General features: G+C 47.2%; 1 protein-coding gene across 3 annotated transcripts in view; it reads left to right on the forward strand.

Annotated features, from left to right (window-relative positions):
- The window catches only part of LOC139746937 (uncharacterized), a 119,466-nt gene extending 103,600 nt beyond the window's left edge, over nucleotides 1–15,866 (forward strand). For 2 of the 3 annotated variants that reach the window (XM_071658623.1, XM_071658622.1), the window contains exons 2-3: nucleotides 11,470–11,679; nucleotides 13,492–15,866. In XM_071658623.1, the coding sequence (XP_071514724.1) occupies nucleotides 11,470–11,679; nucleotides 13,492–13,539 (258 nt within the window). In that variant the 3' untranslated portion in view covers nucleotides 13,540–15,866. Of the gene's footprint in view, nucleotides 1–11,469; nucleotides 11,680–13,157; nucleotides 13,197–13,491 lie in introns of all 3 variants that reach the window. The other variant, XM_071658624.1, reaches the window with a different exon arrangement.
- Nucleotides 15,867–17,876: the final 2,010 nt, after the last annotated feature.

Below are 17,876 nucleotides of genomic sequence, written 5' to 3' on the forward strand. Positions count from 1 at the left end.
GAGTATAACGAATAGAATTGGAATCTATTTCCATTTGATGACGAGTATAACGAATAGAATTGGAATCTATTTCCATTTGATGACGAGTATAACGAATAGAATTGGAATCTATTTCGATTTGATGACGAGTATAACGAAAAGAATTGGAATCTATTTCCATTTGATGACGAGTAAATAGAATTGGCATGTGTGATGGCAGAGGTGTTCCCAGACGACTGATGTACCTACTGAACATGACGGTACGACCCCTGAGCACGACGCTACGACGCTTGCGTAATGATGACCCGACCTCTGACCTTGACCCTTAATTAAGGGTCGAACTAAAGGGGTGGCAACCGTCCTGCTCAATGGTCGGGTCATCGCTCTTAAGGCATCGACGACCATCTAGCGTCAAACTTTATCACTGGAAACACAAGATACAGGACGCATGTACAATGTGATGCCACCATTACAGGAAACCAGCACCTCACTCTCTGCTCCTTTGAACCCCTCAAAATTACAGCAATTTGCAGACCCATTGTTCTTGGGGGAATACAGCCACTTCTGCAGATCATAACACTGCTTTAACCTTTGAGAAGATTTAAAGGAAAGAAAAAATTGTCTTCACTCGAATATTGAGTTCATTTGGAACGCGACCTTCCCTGATGACGAAAGATGTTTACTGATTACTAGGTCCACAGATGGCAGCACCTACCTTCCCTACTGCCCCCCCCAATCCCCCCTACCCTCCTTCTCACCCCCTCCCTCCCTCCCTCACCCCCTCCCCATCAGACACACCACACCGTCGCCACACATCCCCTCCCCCCCAGCCCTACACACCCACACACTTCTACACCCCCGCTCCTAACTGTTCAGTGGCTCGCCCCTCTGAGTACTTGTAAGCCCGCTAATTAGCATAAGTAATTAGTGATTGATGTGGTAATGAGAGGAAGGGGGGGGACGAATAGCCAGGTCCCCATTTGTAATTACTTTATATATATATAAAGTAATATATATATATATATATATATATATATATATATATATATATATATATATATATATATATATATATATATATATATGTATATAAAGTATATTATCCCTGGGGATACGGGATTAAAAATACTTCCCACGTATTCCCTGCGTGTCGTAGAAGGCGACTAAAAGGGGAGGGAGCGGGGGGGGCTGGAAATCCTCCCCTCTCGTTTTTTTTTTTTAATTTTCCAAAAGAAGGAACAGAGGGGGCCAGGTGAGGATATTCCAAAAAAGGCCCAGTCCTCTGTTCTTAACGCTACCTCGCTAACGCAGGAAATGGCGAATAGTTAAAAAAAAAATAAAGTATATATATATATATATATATATATATATATATATATATATATATATATATATATATATATATTTATATATATATATATCTTTTTTTCTTTTAAACTATTCGCCATTTCCCGCGTTAGCGAGGTAGCGCTAAGAACAGAGGACTGGGCCTTTTTTGGAATATCCTCACCTGGCCCCCTCTGTTCCTTCTTTTGGAAAATTAAAAAAAAAAAACGAGAGGGGAGGATTTCCAGCCCCCCGCTCCCTCCCCTTTTAGTCGCCTTCTACGACACGCAGGGAATACGTGGGAAGTATTCTTAATCCCCTATCCCCAGGGATAATATATATATATATATATATATATATATATATATATATATATATATATATATATATATATATATATCCTAGGGCAGTCACTAACTCACCTGCGGTAATCACTCGCCACCTGGACTGCCTGACGTAAGGTGTACGACATCCTTCACCCGTTGCTCCTCACGGGTACACAGCGTAGCTTCCAGACGTATGATTATGTTTTCTTCCCTCCCTTCCAGTGTCTATACCCACGAATACACTGGGAATGCAATCAGTGTACCTTCCAGAGACGAGTGTATGGTATACCTGAACAGGCATGAGTCTTGATCACACACGGGGAAAAGATCATGAGTACGAGATGAGGCAGATGAGCACAAGATGTGCCCTTTGTCCCGTGCGTGGCTCGGGAGAGGCATCTTCGACCCCGAATGCTAGTGTCAATGATTCTAGGCGCACCTCATTCTTCCCGTCCTTTTAATCTGTTCTCCCACAATGTGATGTATCAGTTCTAAATCAAATTCACCCGGAAATACCTTTAGGATGAGGATAAGTCTGGTTGGCTTTGGCCAGGGAGTTTATCACGCCCTGAAGAGCCCTTGTTGCTGATTGCGACACACTCCGAATACACCGTTGCCAGTGGGCCAGTGCCAGAGCCGTCCAGCCCTGGGAGGCAACAACGCTATGCAGGTTTGAGCTATCGACATCTTGTGCCAGTACGGCCAGAACTCTACTGCTCGAGTTACATTCGCAGATCTTTTTAAGCAATTTTGAAATAGTTTTCTGTTTTCTAGTTATCCGGTATTTCATCGGATCTTAATCTCGTGTATGTGTAAGGCATTTCCCGCTGTGCTGTCTGTTACAGGAGTGTACGTAGATGGCTGTTATTCCCACAGTCTCCTTACTGATTGACGGCCTATCGTGCAGTTATTATTCTTGGTGTTGCCTTATGTTCGTCCTCCTGTATAGAGCCATATCTTGGCGATAAATGTTTACCTTAGTGTCGCCGATCTAAACGCGGATTAATCGACTTTACCAACAGACGAAGAAGAAGAAGAAGAAGAAGAAGAGTTGTCGGGAATCACCGAGACTACTCCAGATATCCAGTGTGATGTGCGAGAGAGAGTATCAGTTAATCATTTGAAAGTCTAATTTCAACGAAGGTTTTAACTAAAACGAGAAAAAAAAGGAACTTCATTGATTCTTTGAACTTTGGGCCAAAGGAACGTACAAATCTCGATAGACTGTAACCACTTTTCTTCTATTGATTAGAATGATCAATTCGTACGTGATGATCATAATGCTAGAAAATATAAGTGAGCATGATTTTGTAGTGCAGAGAAAGTGATGGAGTCAAACCAGTTAATCATCCTCACTCAGCCTCTTCACCAGTCGAGATCTGCACCCTGGCTCCCCTCGACCTTACCCTCCCTACCTTGCACTGACCTACAGGATGGACGACGACGACTCAAAAAAAGAAGATATAGATTAGCGAGCAGGCTGGACGCCGGCCAGGTATCTTCCCGCTTATCATTCAAGTTTGAAAAGTATGCATGCGTCCTCTGAGACCACGCCTGCGCAAAAAAAGAAAACAGCGGCTTCTTCCAGAATAGATTGGTTGGAATTAATTCTTCAGCTTTGATTCTGTGTAAGAAAAAGATTATACTGAGAACACTTTTCTAAGCTAGTGACACGCAAGAGTGATTATGGAGACATGATATACAGTGGGACATGAATGGTATATTTTGAAAACCAAAATATAATCACTTTGTGAGTTATCGTCTCAAAATATATCACTCAGAGTAAATATGAGTCATGTGTGAGCGCTTTTTTCCAACAACTTAAATTGATTTGGGAGGGGAAAAAAATTTCCAGGTGAATGTTATGAATTTTCTTTTCTTTTTTCTTGAGGAAGTATCGATGGATTTAGTAATGCAACGGCGCAAGGGGAGTAGATATGCACTGTATGTTTGTCGAGAATCGCCTCAGCGTGGGTGGTTGGGCTGTATCTTGTGGTTCAGGAGGGGTCGGGTGGAGGAGGCAGAGGAGGGTGAGGTATAGACACATTGTAGAGTGGAGGTTAGGGGAGGGAATGAAGAGGCGGTGGGTGGCGCAGGGTTGCGGGGCGGGAGGTAGGGTTGGATGACTGTGGCCGAACACTAGTGGCTGGCAGAGATGTGAGTAATGGCGGCATCTCATCTTGCAAACTCTTGAATTGTGTTGCTTGTTGTGAATAATCGAGACCATTCATCGTGAGGCCGCCGTCAGTATTACCCTCGCAAGGCGCTGCATCTTCCGCGAGCCGTCTTCCCCGCCTCCCCATCCTCTCGTCTGCCTCTTGAGATTCCCTTCGCCAACGCGTCGCGCTAGCAGGTGGAGGAACCTTCCCCAACTCAAGAGTGTGTTCTACAAGTCCTTCGGAAATGTAGATAATCCAAAGCAACTCCAAGTCACCTTGACCTCACTCTCACGTCGTATGAATATACATCATGGTGGTCAATGAGCCATCTTCCATCGCCCATAGTAGCTTTTCTTTCCAAGTCTTTAAGATGTGAGAGATTGTGGAGAGCGTAGCAGGGTAGCTAGTGTGAGGTAGGGGGTCACGACTGAGGGTGGCTGGCAGGGGCTATGAGGGAGGCTGGCTGGCGAGGGGCTCCCACCACCAGCAGGGCCCCCCTCGGCAGCACTCCTGCAGGACGTATGCTAAACTTCGCATGATTCAATTAAGTTAATTAACGTTTAGTGTAAGTTGATAAACTACACCATGGACCACCTTGCCTACCCTCCAGCCTACCACTGGACAGGGTGGTGGTGGTGGTGGCTGTAGTGGCGGTGCTGCTGATGGCTGTGGTACTGGTGGTTTCAGTGATGATGCCGGTGGTGGCTGTGGCCAGAGGTAACCCTACCTCAGGCTGCTGCTCGTGACTCAAGGGTCTACCAGGATATCCTGTAGCGTGTCGCAAGACGACCCCGCCGCCTGTGTCAAGTGCTCCCCCAGAGATCGCCACCTTTCATCAATCCTCCACGCCCACTTTCCCTCCCAAGGAAATACTTCGTCGTCTAATAATCCCCAGAATCTATTGAGGAATTTTTGATGGCCAGAATCCGGAAGTCAATCTCTCAATTGAACATATGTGCTGAGGGGAAAGGTATTTCTAACACCCTGAGGGTAAAATTACTGTTGAATCCTCCTCGAGAATTCCAGTCGATCCTCTTACAGGTCGTGACAGTTCACTGGGTCAGGGAAGGGTCTTGTGTATGTTGTAATTATAAGCTGGGCTGTGTTGGGGAGGAGCTGGGGTTGAGGGAGTCAGTGTATAGGCCTGGCGCGGGTCTGGCCAGGGAGGATCCACGTCTCCGAGGTGTTATTATGTCGTCTGTCTGCTGGGTCCTCCTCGCGCCTCTCTCTACCCCCCCCACCCCCCCCCTTGCGCTTCTGCACCCTGTACCCACATCCTCCACCTACCCCTTCCCCCCTCTTACCCAATGCCCCAAATGACTCCGAGACCCCCAAGCTGAATCCTGTCCCAACGCCCATCCACCTACAACCCATGCATCCACGATATGCCACAGCAACATATCCCATGCAATCCCCCTCACCCCCTTCCCCAGCCCAAATCCGCTTTGCACTGTCTCCCCTGCAACTCCTGCCTTGACCCATGGTATGCCATACTCAACGCCCTGTTCTAAAGTGTGCTACGCCAGAAGCCTTAACCCATGCTATGCAACACCCTTATACCTTAACCCACATTGCTACTCACCCTAGTAACGCCCCCAAGCCCCCTGGCACCACTCACTGAACCCCTTAACCCGCCGTCAAGAGCGGATAGGTTCGGAAACGATCCTGATTAAAGGTTTAGTTACTTAGCTTGATGACTGTATTTAACCGCCCCACATGATTTGGCACGGGCAGCCACTCTACAAACTGGTCAGTAAAGGGTCGCCGTGTCCCCCTGCTGCCCATAGTTCGTAAAGAGCTCAGCTGCAGCCGAGAGGACGGGGCAACAGTTGATGTACTTCGAGGTCAACGCTGGAACAGGCATGGCTACTTAAAGGAACCTCAGAAATAACACCCACCTGACAGGGCTACCAGGCTGGCTAGTAGTTGTGGCTCTTGTGAGTCCTCTTACATGTTGGTGTAACGATCGCTTCACATATTAAGACAATGAACGGTAAACCGACATGGTAGGTAATCAGGGGCAGTAGTAGCCACCGCCGCCAGTCCCTGCCAGGCTACCCACACGTCTCTCTCTCTCTCTCTCTCTCTCTCTCTCTCTCTCTCTGGTGTTGTTTAAATCGTCGGCCCGGCAGAGGCGCCCCCTCACCTCCCTCGACAGAGGCACCTTTTCGTTAATCACGGACGCCACACGAAGCTCGAGAGGTCGTCATTTAAGGGAGTCACTGGGAGGGAGGGAGCGCGTCAGGAATCGAAGTGATGGTGATAGACGGCACGTAATAAGATGATAGACTTCATCAATTAGATTCGAGAGGCGGCCCCCTGCTGAGCCGCTACCTGCCCCTTTTTTTATCACGCGGACGAGTCGGCGTCAAGCCTCCTCCTCCTCCTCCTCCTCCTCCTCCTCCTCTTCCTCCTCCTCCTCCTCCTCCTCCTCCTCCTCCTCCTACTTCGTCCTCCTCCTCCTCCTCCTCCTCCTCCTCCTCACTTAAGATTCTAATAGCGTTTTCATTCCGGTTTGTTTGGTTGACTGGTCGCGGGTGTGGGTTCGACCGGGGCGGCTAAAAGCAGTTGATGGCTGATGTTTATTGGCCCAAGATATATTACTGCTCATGGATCTGCGCTGATTAATGAGGGGAGTTGAGGTGTCGGTGTGGGGATGATCTCTGCTGGTGAGGTCTCTCTCTCTCTCTCTCTCTCTCTCTCTCTCTCTCTCTCTCTCTCTCTCTCTCTCTCTCTCTCTCTCTCTCTCTCTCTCTCTCTCTCTCTCTCTCTCTCTCTCTCTCTCTCTCTCTCTCTCTCTCTCTCTCTCTCTCTCTCTCTATTCTTCTTCTTCTTCATCATCATCATCTTCTTCTACTTCTTCTTAAAATTCTTCTTCTTCTTCATCATCTTCTTCTTCTTCTTCTTCTTCTTCTTCTTCTTCTTCTTCTTCTTCTTCTTCTTCTTCTTCTTCTTCTTCTTCTTCTTCTTCTTCTTCTTCTTCATCATCATCATCTTCTTCTTCTTCTTCTTCTTCTTCTTCTTCTTCTTCTTCTTCTTCTTCTTCTTCTTCTTCTTCTTCTTCTTCACCCGTCGTCTGCTGCTTGATCCGTCACTTGATTCTGTTGATGTGATGTTTAAAGAGTTAATTGGTCGGTTCTCTGGACGTGGCACGTAGCTCCTGGGTAGAGGTGATTGATGCTGTTCGATAATGGGGATTGATGCTCCACGGTAGTGGCGACTGATGCTCTTGGATATAGGTGATTGATGCTCCTTTGGTCAAGTGGGGGTTGGTGCTGCTGGATAATGAGCATTGATGCTCCATGATGGTGGGGATTGATGCTCTTGGATACAGGTGACTGATGCTTCTTTGGTAGAAATAATTGATGCTGCTGTATAATGGAGAATGATGCTCCACAGTTATAGAAATTGATGTTCTTGGATACATGTGATTGATGCTCCACAGCAATAAGGATTGATGCTCCGCTGCAGTGGGGCTTGATGCTCTAATACAAGTTGTTAGCGGCAATTGATGCAGCTGGATAACATGGGCTGGTGCTCCACGGTAGTGGGCAATTGATGTTCTTGGGTACAGGTGACTGAGGTGTCTGTAATAGAGGGGGATTGATGTTCCTTTGGTAGTGGGGGATTGATGCCACTTGATAGTGGTGGTTGTTTAAGGAACTGATGCCACTGGGTAGTAGGCACTGATGCTCGTGTAGTCGAAGAATTCAACTGATTTATACCACTCATAATTGATGCTTCGCTTATAACCACCTTTACTGGGGGTTTACACACACACACACACACACACACACACACACACACACACACACACACACACACACACACACACACACACACACACACACACACACACACACACACACACACAAGAGATGAGGCGGCCTCACGAGTGTACACCTCCCTCCCCGTACAGTACACACACAGTACACACAGAGGATCATAAGCTACAACGAATGAATTGAATAAAAGCTCAGAAAACGAGGAATGAAATCAACAATAATGAAAGGAGACATCAAATGAAAGAAAAAATCTAGAAACTAAGAAATACAAGTAATGTAATCTGAGCTCGAGAGAACAACACTCAAAGTGGCTGATGGAATTCATGAGGGAAATTAAACACAGGAAACATCAGGGGAAAAAATGATCAGGAGGATTTCAGAAATTCCTTGGAATAGAGAGAAGAGAATCCTTGAAATAAATCACCAAAAGGACATTGCTCATAAAGAACAGAGGCTGACGGAAAACAAGTGCAATAGGATAAACGTATAAATTCTAGGGTTGAACGGATGGGGTTCTGATGTTAAACAAATGAGGATCTGGGAGGAGGGGAAAACTGAAACAGAGAGGACATGAGTAGGATGTTTGGTGAAGCTACATTGAGACTGTGATATCCAATTTAGGGACGGGGCAATCGGGGAGGTGTATGATGGTTTGTTCAATAGAAAATATAGGAAAGTACAGTACATTTGGGGTTAGAGTATATCAACGAACGTGCAGGATGGTAGAATAAAGCCAGAGACACAACATAGCAGGATTAAGCCGATGAGGGACAATATGACGTTCCAGGCAATTGTGATGGATGGCCCAGTCATGTAGTAACACAATGAGTCGAGTAAGTGTGAGGGAACATTTGTACAGTGACGGTCATATTCCCCGATCCTTCAAGAAATCTTACTGAAACAAGCAAATATAGGAGGATAACTGTGAAGAAACAATCACAGGATCGTCTACGAAGCAGTAGGATATGCACTCCTTACAGATAGTGAAATTCTTAAACTGAGAGATCTTCAGTTATATAGAGATAAGCAAGACTGGGAGACTTTAGATCCTTATGGAGATAGAGAGTCGTTGAGACACAATTTCCTGTATCTAAAGTCAGAGGAGCTGATTGGTCATCATTACTAGACACACATAAGAACACAGACTGTGAGAATATGAAACGTGATACACCGAGTGTAGCCAGTGATCATGAAATACCCGAGTCTGGCTGTGTGGTAAGAGAGACGACCAGACTCAAGGAGGAAATGTAATGGTGAAAATTACACAGGATCATGTTTCACGTGTCACTAGAGGCGAAAACCGAGGTCCAAAGTCGCCACCAGCACCTCACCCACTACGTCCATAGGCCATTCAAACCTCCTCGAAGGTGCCAGCCCTTGCTACACGCTCTGTATCCTCAGAGTGCAGGAACCCCGCTAGTCCCGACCCTTATAGCAGCCTTCAGAAAGCAGGAAATGCTGCCCCCAGACACACTAAACTTTCATCGAAGTTTTTAAGGGGGCATGCTTCCAGGGTCCCCTTAGAGCTTGTGATTTAAGGGGGTTTGAAGGGTGAATGAGGCCCCTGAAAGAGACTGAGCTTAAGGCCCCTAAATGGCTTGGGCTGACCCTGCCTCCTTGGCTCAGCTTTTCATCACCTTGGCTCATCCCTCATCAACTATGATCACCTGTCATTGCCCCTGGCTCCCCTTACATAGCCTTGGCTCACCTGAGTTTATTTCACAAAAGCTAAGGTCACTCCCATCAGAGGGATTCGAACTGAGGTATGTCACGTTGTTAGGGCAGCGAAGAGGGGCTAGGACGGTGGGACGGGGCGGGGCTGGCGAGGGGGCCCCCAGCTGTGCCGCCTTCAGGGACCCAGCGGGAGGAACCTGACCCAGGATTCCTGCTCGCTAGCTGTCACGTCACGCCGAGTGAGGCCCGGGAGACAGCCTGGGTCTTCTACCTGGGGATGTGGTGAGAGAGAGAGAGAGAGAGAGAGAGAGAGAGAGAGAGAGAGAGAGAGAGAGAGAGAGAGAGAGAGAGAGAGAGAGAGAGAGAGAGAGAGAGAGAGAGAGAGAGAGAGAGAGAGAGAGAGTAGAGCTTAAACTACATTTATGAAGTTTATTTGATAAGGAGCATTTCTTTTTGTTCCTGGAAAACTCGAATTTTCTCTGCGTTGACGACTGTAACCAGAAGCAGGACTGGAGATCGAGTAGCACACCAGAGGTTAACTGTACGTGCCACTCTGGGCACCCATTAAACCCCTGAGTCACCCTGGGCACCCATTAAACCCCTGAGTCACCCTGGGCACCCATTCATCCCTTGAGTCACCCTAGGCACCCATTAAACCCCTGAGTCACCCTGGGCGTCCATTCAACCCTTCAGCCACCCTAGGCATCCATTTAACCCCTGAGCCACCCTGAGCACCCAGCTTCTGAGGGCTGCTCCTCCAGGGTCTGCTAATTACAGTCGTTTTGTGCCGCTTCCTCCTCATTCTTAACCTCTTTTTTTTTACTGTCTCTCCTCTACTTCTTTTCTTCTTATTTCATTCTTACTCCTCCTTCTCCTTCTCCTCCTCCTCCTCCTTCCGCCCTCCTGCAGCCCTGGTCGGCCCGCGTGGACAGATCTGGAGCGATAACAAAGTCGATAATTCCTGTTGGCTCGCGGAGCGCGGCCGTCGGAATGCGCCTGTCGAGATCGCTCACGTCTTCCTCAGGTGTTTGTGGTGGTAATTGTGGTGTCGGACGATCCCAGGAACCCCGATGGCATTGTTTCCCCCCCTATCCCCGGGCCAGACGAGCGTTCGTGTCAACCTGCGTAAATATTTGGAGGTTCTCAGGGCCTTTGGTCTGAAGATACTATCAGGGAATCCCTATTAAATCATGTTCTGTGTGGGTTAGGTTGGGTGGGTGGTTTGGTCGACCTCAGCTCACCTATCTGTCGGTGGGGCCTTTACGTCGAGTTGTATGGTTATTATGACGTGATGAGATTAACAAGATACGAAGTGACGTTTGTCGGCCTATTAACGACTTCAACACCCTAATGACTTCTTTAACTGCCTGTTCTCGTTCGAATGTTGTTCAATAAACAGTCGTACGACTCCTATTCAACTGGTAACATGAGTACTGGCAGATAAGGCAAAGTTAAAAAGGATCGTAAGTCAAGGTTCCTCTCATACCTACCTACCTACCTCCTCCTACATCATCTCTCATTACTAACTCACTCCTCCTCTTGGCCCCAGTTACTCACCTCCCTTTTCCCTGTACTCAGCCACATCCCTGACTTCCCCAAGCTTTCTTCCTCCATCTCAAGCTTGTCTCCAGACCCCAAGAAATTCCCCTCTCACTCTCGACTTATTCCTTGCCTCTTCTTTACTCCCCGGTTTCCCAGATGCTGAGGAATTCCTCCTCACACTCTGCCTCCTACGGTACCTTCAGCGTTGTCAGGCGCACCGCCCCTGAGGAAATACCAGTGGCATTATTAGTGGTAGTGGTGTGTCCGTGTGACTGTCAGATTACACCGATAGTAAGGTAAGCCTTGGGTAGCCTACACTAGCTGACCCACTTAGGCTTATATAGGGCAGCCATGGCTCAGTAGCCACTCTAGCTGACCAATATAGGCCTAGTTAGGGTAGCCCTGACTCAGATGCCACACTGGCTGACCTATATAGGCCTATCTATGGCTGACCAATATACATGACAGACCTGACTCAGGAGCCACCCTAGCTGACCAATATGGGACCTAGTTAGGGGTAGCCTTAGGTCAGCAGCGACACCGAGTGGGTAGGGTAGCCAAGGGTCAAGCACCCACACCGACCATCGACTGCCTAGATAAACATTGCTATTAATAAAGAAAATGAAGACCTACAAGTGTTTTATAATTATTTTCTTCTCTTTTCTTTTTCCTCTCCAGCACGCCATCAAGATGCCTGAAGGCGACTGGGAGAATGGCAAGTCCCAGGTCCTCTGTGAGGGCCGCAAGTCAGGCACCGAGAACTGCTTCGTGTGCCGCTATTGCCAGAGGGTCTTCCGCAAGAGCTACAACCTGCTGATCCACGAGCGCTCACACGAGGACCATGCCAAGTGTCACTACGACGTCTTCAGGGTCCGCTCCAGCCTACAGGTGAGAGGAAAGGTCTCTGGTTGATGGGGGGAGGGAGCGGGTGAAAGAGAGAGAGAGAGAGAGAGAGAGAGAGAGAGAGAGAGAGAGAGAGAGAGAGAGAGAGAGAGAGAGAGACGAGGGAGGGAAGGAGGGGAACAGGAAGTGCGGAAGCAAGATGTGTGACTAAAGAAGAGAAATAGGGTAAGAGTAAGGACTCTGAGGGTATATGAATTATAGGAACCAAAGAGAATAGATAGATAGATAAATAGATAGATAAATAGACAAATAGATAGATAGATGATAGATAGATAGATATAATGATCACACTAGCCCGTGATAAAAGTCATGAAAGTGATTTTGTACTTCAGTAGGAGTTTAGATAACTTTATCATGTAATTTTTCTATATATGTGGTACGATAAGTTTCGCCTCCTGAAGTGTAATTTCACTTTCATATATATATATATATATATATATATATATATATATATATATATATATATATATGAAAGAGAGAGAGAGAGAGAGTAGAAGAGAGGGAGGAAAGAAAAAGAGACAAAAGAGCATAGCCATTAGAAAGAACCCCATCGAGATGTGAGGGAGCGCATAAGAAGGAAAGAATGGTGGAGACAGAATGAAGATAAAGCAAGAGATTACAGATGAGAGGAGTAGAGAAGTTAGAGGGAAGGAGGAAGGGATGGTGGCTGTGAGTCATTAATAGAGATCTGTAAGCATCATTAGAGTTAAGACTGATTGCTTACATATTCCTCTACTTTATTTACTTAAGGTCTGTGAAATATATATATATATATATATATATATATATATATATATATATATATATATATATATATATATATATATATATGTTAGTATTCATGTATGTACACACTCCCAAAAAAAGTACCGGTCCCTCGGTTTAAAGTTTCAAATAATCTACAACTCGCCAACCGAGATTTTAAAACTTGACTTCCCTTCCACTTTAAAATGCAGTGAAGTCGAGTTTTCATCTCAGTCGACCAGAGTTATAGATTATATGAAACTTCAGGCCCCGGGGGAGGGAGGCTGATACTTTTTTGAGAGAGTGTACACACAGCAACAAAAGTATCTGTCCACTTTTACTGTGAAATGGTATATAATTTTGTTTGTGCACATATACTGCATGTTTGTTCATATTACATATGTATCATCTGTATGAGAATTTAGTTCATGTTGATGTTATTACCAATTTGTTTATATCATGTAATACATTTAAGTTACTTACTGTCATGTAATATATAAGTTGATATTTAAGTCTTAAGTCAGAAGTCTGATCAGGTATGACGACGTAAAGTGTCATATGTCAGTGTGTCTGTGTGTGTGTGTGTTTGTGCGTGCGCCATGTCACCTCTGTGTGACGTCATCCTATTGACGTCACCGGTGTCATGGCGTCACAGTATTGTTATGGTGGCCACTCTGAGTAGCTTCATCATATTTTCTCATAGTAGTCTCTTCTTGCAGGTGTATGGAATGTCATGAAGCACTAATTTGTAGATGCAGGTAAAAAAACACCCCCAGTCCTTTCTCTATGGCTTCTGTGCTTGTGAATTATTACAGTGCTTTCGGGCATGGCAGATATGCTTGTGTATTGATTTGGTGTGATTTAGCAATGGGCGCTTTGCTGCGACACGCTGTACTTGTGTGCTCTTGACAATATCGTTCTTGATTCTGTTTAATTTATGCATAAAGACTACGACGAAATAAAATCCCTACACCTCCAGTAGGCGGAGCCACGTGCCTTTCTCATATGTTCTCTCTTCTCTCTCTCTCTCTCCCCCGCCTGCCACGTCTACAGGATCTCAACAACTACAACTACGCGACGCTCACCTACAAGTTGTGGTAGGAGTGGACACTGTGATGATGGTGGTGGCGACTGGTGGTGGTGGCGACAGCAACTCCTCGCCCAACAGGACCTACCCAGCCGGCCCACTGCCACTCCGCCCTCCTCCTCCTCCTCCTCCTCTTCACCATCATCTTCACTACTACTCCGCCTACCTTCTCCAAACCCTTCGTCCTGGGCTGCCTATGTCAACCTGCGTCTCTCTGGTGTCCATGATAACGTTCCATCTCCCACCTCCCGTGGAAAGAGAAAAAGAAGAAGAGGATTGGATGCTACAACACCACCGATGCTCCTCCTCCCACCCACGCCCTCAAGGATGTCTCCGATGATCCCACCGTTCGGGACCAGTCACCAGATGTCCTTGCCGTAATGTCCTGACCTCGTCCTAAGGATGTTCCCACATCTCTTAGCGAGAGCTTGGCTCACGATGTATCCTTGAGGCTCCTTCCTGCCGCCTTGTCCCTGTTCCTCCCGTCCTGTCCTTATGTCCCTTTTACCCCAACCCAACACCCCCTCCATGGCTTGCCTCGTCCCCCTCCACCTCCCTTCCCTCTCTCCTCCCTCCTACACCTTCTTCCTCTCCCCCTGAATCCTCCATTTGACTCCACTCTCCCCTCCGCCTCCTCTGCCAGCTTCTGCCACACACTACCCCTCCTACACCGCCGTCTGCCTGCATCTGCCACCTCCAACCCCCTCCCCCCCTCCCTCTGCCTGCGTCTGCCACCACACTTCCCCACCCCCCCTCCCTCCCTCCCCCTCCGCCTGCAGTGAACCAACCAACCACCATGTAGTGTTGTAAGCACACCAGCAAAACGCACATGGTTTAATTCATTACCGTGAATCATCTTTCCATTTTCCCTTTTATTAAATCATCAGAAATCATGTCATTAATTCGACTAAAGTCACACTAGTAACTGAAGTGAAGTCACGTCATTAATAAGAATGAAGTCACATTATTAACTGAAGTCATGCCATTACTTGAAGTTACGTCTCATTAATTGGAAAGAAGTCACTTTGTTAATTGAGGTCATGTCTCATTAATTGAAACGAAGTTAAGTCTCATTAATCAGAATGAAGTCACGTTGTTAATTGAAGTCACATCTCATTAATGAGGGAAGGACTTGAATATCCATTTTCTTTTTTTCAAAACTCTGGTGTTGGCTTCCCCGCTCGTGGAGGCTGGAGCCCTGGTATGGTGGGGTTTGTGCGGGACTCTGGAGAAGAATGTGATAAATACCAACTTAAAAATGGTTATCAAAATCCTTGACAACTTTTTTATTTTTATTTTCGAAAAGGTTCATTTATTGGTTACCAAGTCGGAGGGTCAGGGAACTATGCTGTGACGAGCAGCCCTTGTCATGGGTAAGGGTTCTTAGGTGAGTGGTTGTTCAGGGCCAACGATAGTTAGCCATCCCCAGACAGCCAGGTGGCACTCACCCCTTTCCTTCCACCCACTCTGACCTGACGCCCTAGGGCGTAGATGTCATGTTGACACCAAGACGACGTGTGGGTTGTCGTCCCGGGCGTACGTGTCGGGTACGACCAAGATGAACGTACGCAACGTACGTGCCCTGATTAGTCGTCTTGGGTGTACGTGTCGTGTACGATCAAGATAAACGTACGTACGTACGTACGTGCTCTGAGTAGTCGTCCTGGGTGTACGTGTCGTCTACGACCAAGACAATGCAGGGCGTACCCACGCCTCAGCTGGGATGCGTACGTCACCATATATTCCTCGACTCTGTTGGTTGTTCTTATAGCTTGCATTATATCATATAAGCATATATTGTTCATAGGGTAAGTCGTACGGGCAGGCAAAAGGAAAAAAAAGAAAGATTAAAAGGTTAACAATATTATTATTCAAACAATAGACTCTGAAAGTTTATACCATGTCACAATCTATTGTTTTGTTTATCTGAAATGTTTAATAATAATAATGATGATGATGGTAATAGACTTTATTATAATGAAATACAAAAGTGTTGTTTGTATAAAAGATAAATATAGAAAGTATTTGCCTGACTCTTATATTTGACAAGTAAAGCTTTATAATGATGATCTATATTATTAGAAAAAAAATTATATACTGTAGCTAGACTATGATTAGGTTAAGGTTAGAGAGAGAGAGAGAGAGAGAGAGAGAGAGAGAGAGAGAGAGAGAGAGAGAGAGAGAGAGAGAGAGAGAGAGAGAGAGAGAGAGAGAGAGAGAGAGGATGTAATTTTGCATTAGGATGTGAATTCTTTTTAACGTGCCATTAGGGTCGTTACATACATAAAGAAATAAACTGTTTTTATCGATACTCCTGTAGAAATAAACTGCTTGGCTTCCCTTTGTGTTTTTTTTTTTTCTTTCCCTCATCCTCTACCTCCCTGTGTTCAGCAGCTCCCCTCACTCACCCTGCAGGAGAGAGAGAGGGGGTAAAAGATAATATGGGACTAAGTCCCTGAGGGAAGGGTACTGTGTGAGACAGAGACGCGGCCGTGGCCGTCATTAATGTGACTACCACCACTACTGCTGCGGGTGCCTCGCACACCAGATGGGACCACGCCGCCGACCGCCGCCGACCACCGCCGACCGCTCCAACCCTGATGATGACGCCCCAAGTAAACGACGGAGTTACTCCCCAGTCTTCAAGCCGTCACACAAACATTATATGTACATATGCAGATCAGTCACAAAACAGAACGTGACTCGGGTAATATGATGGTAGCCGCAAGAACCATCATGGAACGCGAAGATCCATGTGTTTTCCTGATGATTCACATCCTCAGGGGTACAGAGACAGGGTTACGGAGACAGGGTTACGGAGACAGGGTTACGGAGACAGGGTTACAGAGACAGGGGTACAGAGACGGGGGTACAAAGACAGGGGTACAGAGGCGGGGTACAGAGACAGGGGTACAGAGCCAAGGGTACAGAGAAAGTGGTACGGAGACAGGGATACAGAGACAGGGGTACGGAGACAGGGGTACGGAGACAGGGTTACGGAGACAGGGGTACAGAGACAGGGCTACGGAGACAGGGGTACAGAGACAGGGCTACGGAGACAGGGGTACAGAGACGGGGGTACAAAGACAGGGGTACAGAGACAGGGGTACAGAGCCAAGGGTACAGAGAATGTGGTGCGGAGACAGGGGTACAGAGACGGGGGTACAGAGACAGGAGTACAGAGACGGGGGTTCAGAGACAAGGGTACGGAGACAGGGGTACAGAGACAGGGGTACAGAGCCAGGGGTACAGAGATAAGGGTACAGAGCCAGGGGTACAGAGACGGGGGTACAAAGACATGGGTACAGAGACAGGGGTACAGAGACAGGAGTACAGAGACGGGGGTACAGAGACAGGGGTAAGAAGACAGGGGTACAGAGCCAGGGGTACAGAGACGGGGGTACAGAGACAAGAGTACAAAGACGGGGGTACAGAGACAGGGGTAAGAAGACAGGGGTACAGAGACAGGGGTTCAGAGACGGGGGTACAGATACAGGAGTAAAGAGACGGGGGTATAGAGACAGGGTACAGAGACAGGGGTACAGAGACAGGGGTACAGAGACAAGGGTACAGAAACAGGGGTACAGAGACAAGGGCACAAAGACAGGGGCACAGAGACGGGGGTACAGAGACAGGAGTACAGAAACAGGGGTACAGAAACATTAGTACAGAGCCAGGGGTACAGAGACAAGGGTACAGAGACAGGGGTACAGAGACAGGGTTACAAAGACAGGGGTACAGAGACGGCGGTACAGAGACAGAAGTACAGAGACAGGGGTACAGAAACATTAGTACAGAGACAAGGGTACAGAAACAGGGGTCCAGAGACGGGGGTACAGAGACAGGAGTACAGAGACGGGGGTACAGAGACAGGGGTACGGAGACAGGTGTACAGAGACAGGGGTACAGAGCCAGGGGTACAGGGGCAAGGGTACAGAGACAAGGGTACAGAGACAGGGGCACAGAGACGGGGGTACAAAGACAGGGGTACAGAGACGGGAGTACAAAGACAGGGGTACAGAGACGGGAGTACAAAGACAGGGGTACAGAGACGGGGGTACAGAGACAGGAGTACAGAGACGGGTACAGAAACATTAGTACAGACACAAAGTTACAGAGACGGGGGTACAGAGACAGGAGTACAGAGACAGGGGTACAGCGATAGGAGTACAGAGACAAGGGTACAGAAACATTAGTACAGAGACAAGGGTACAGAGACAGGGGTACAGAGACAGGGGTACAAAGACGGGGGTACAAAGACAGGGGTACAGAGACGGGGGTACAGAGACAGGAGTACAGAGACAAGGGTACAGAAACATTAGTACAGAGACAGGGGTACAGAGACGGGGTA

Source organism: Panulirus ornatus, chromosome 66, assembly GCF_036320965.1.
Source record: "Panulirus ornatus isolate Po-2019 chromosome 66, ASM3632096v1, whole genome shotgun sequence".
In the NCBI taxonomy this organism is placed as follows: domain Eukaryota; kingdom Metazoa; phylum Arthropoda; class Malacostraca; order Decapoda; family Palinuridae; genus Panulirus; species Panulirus ornatus.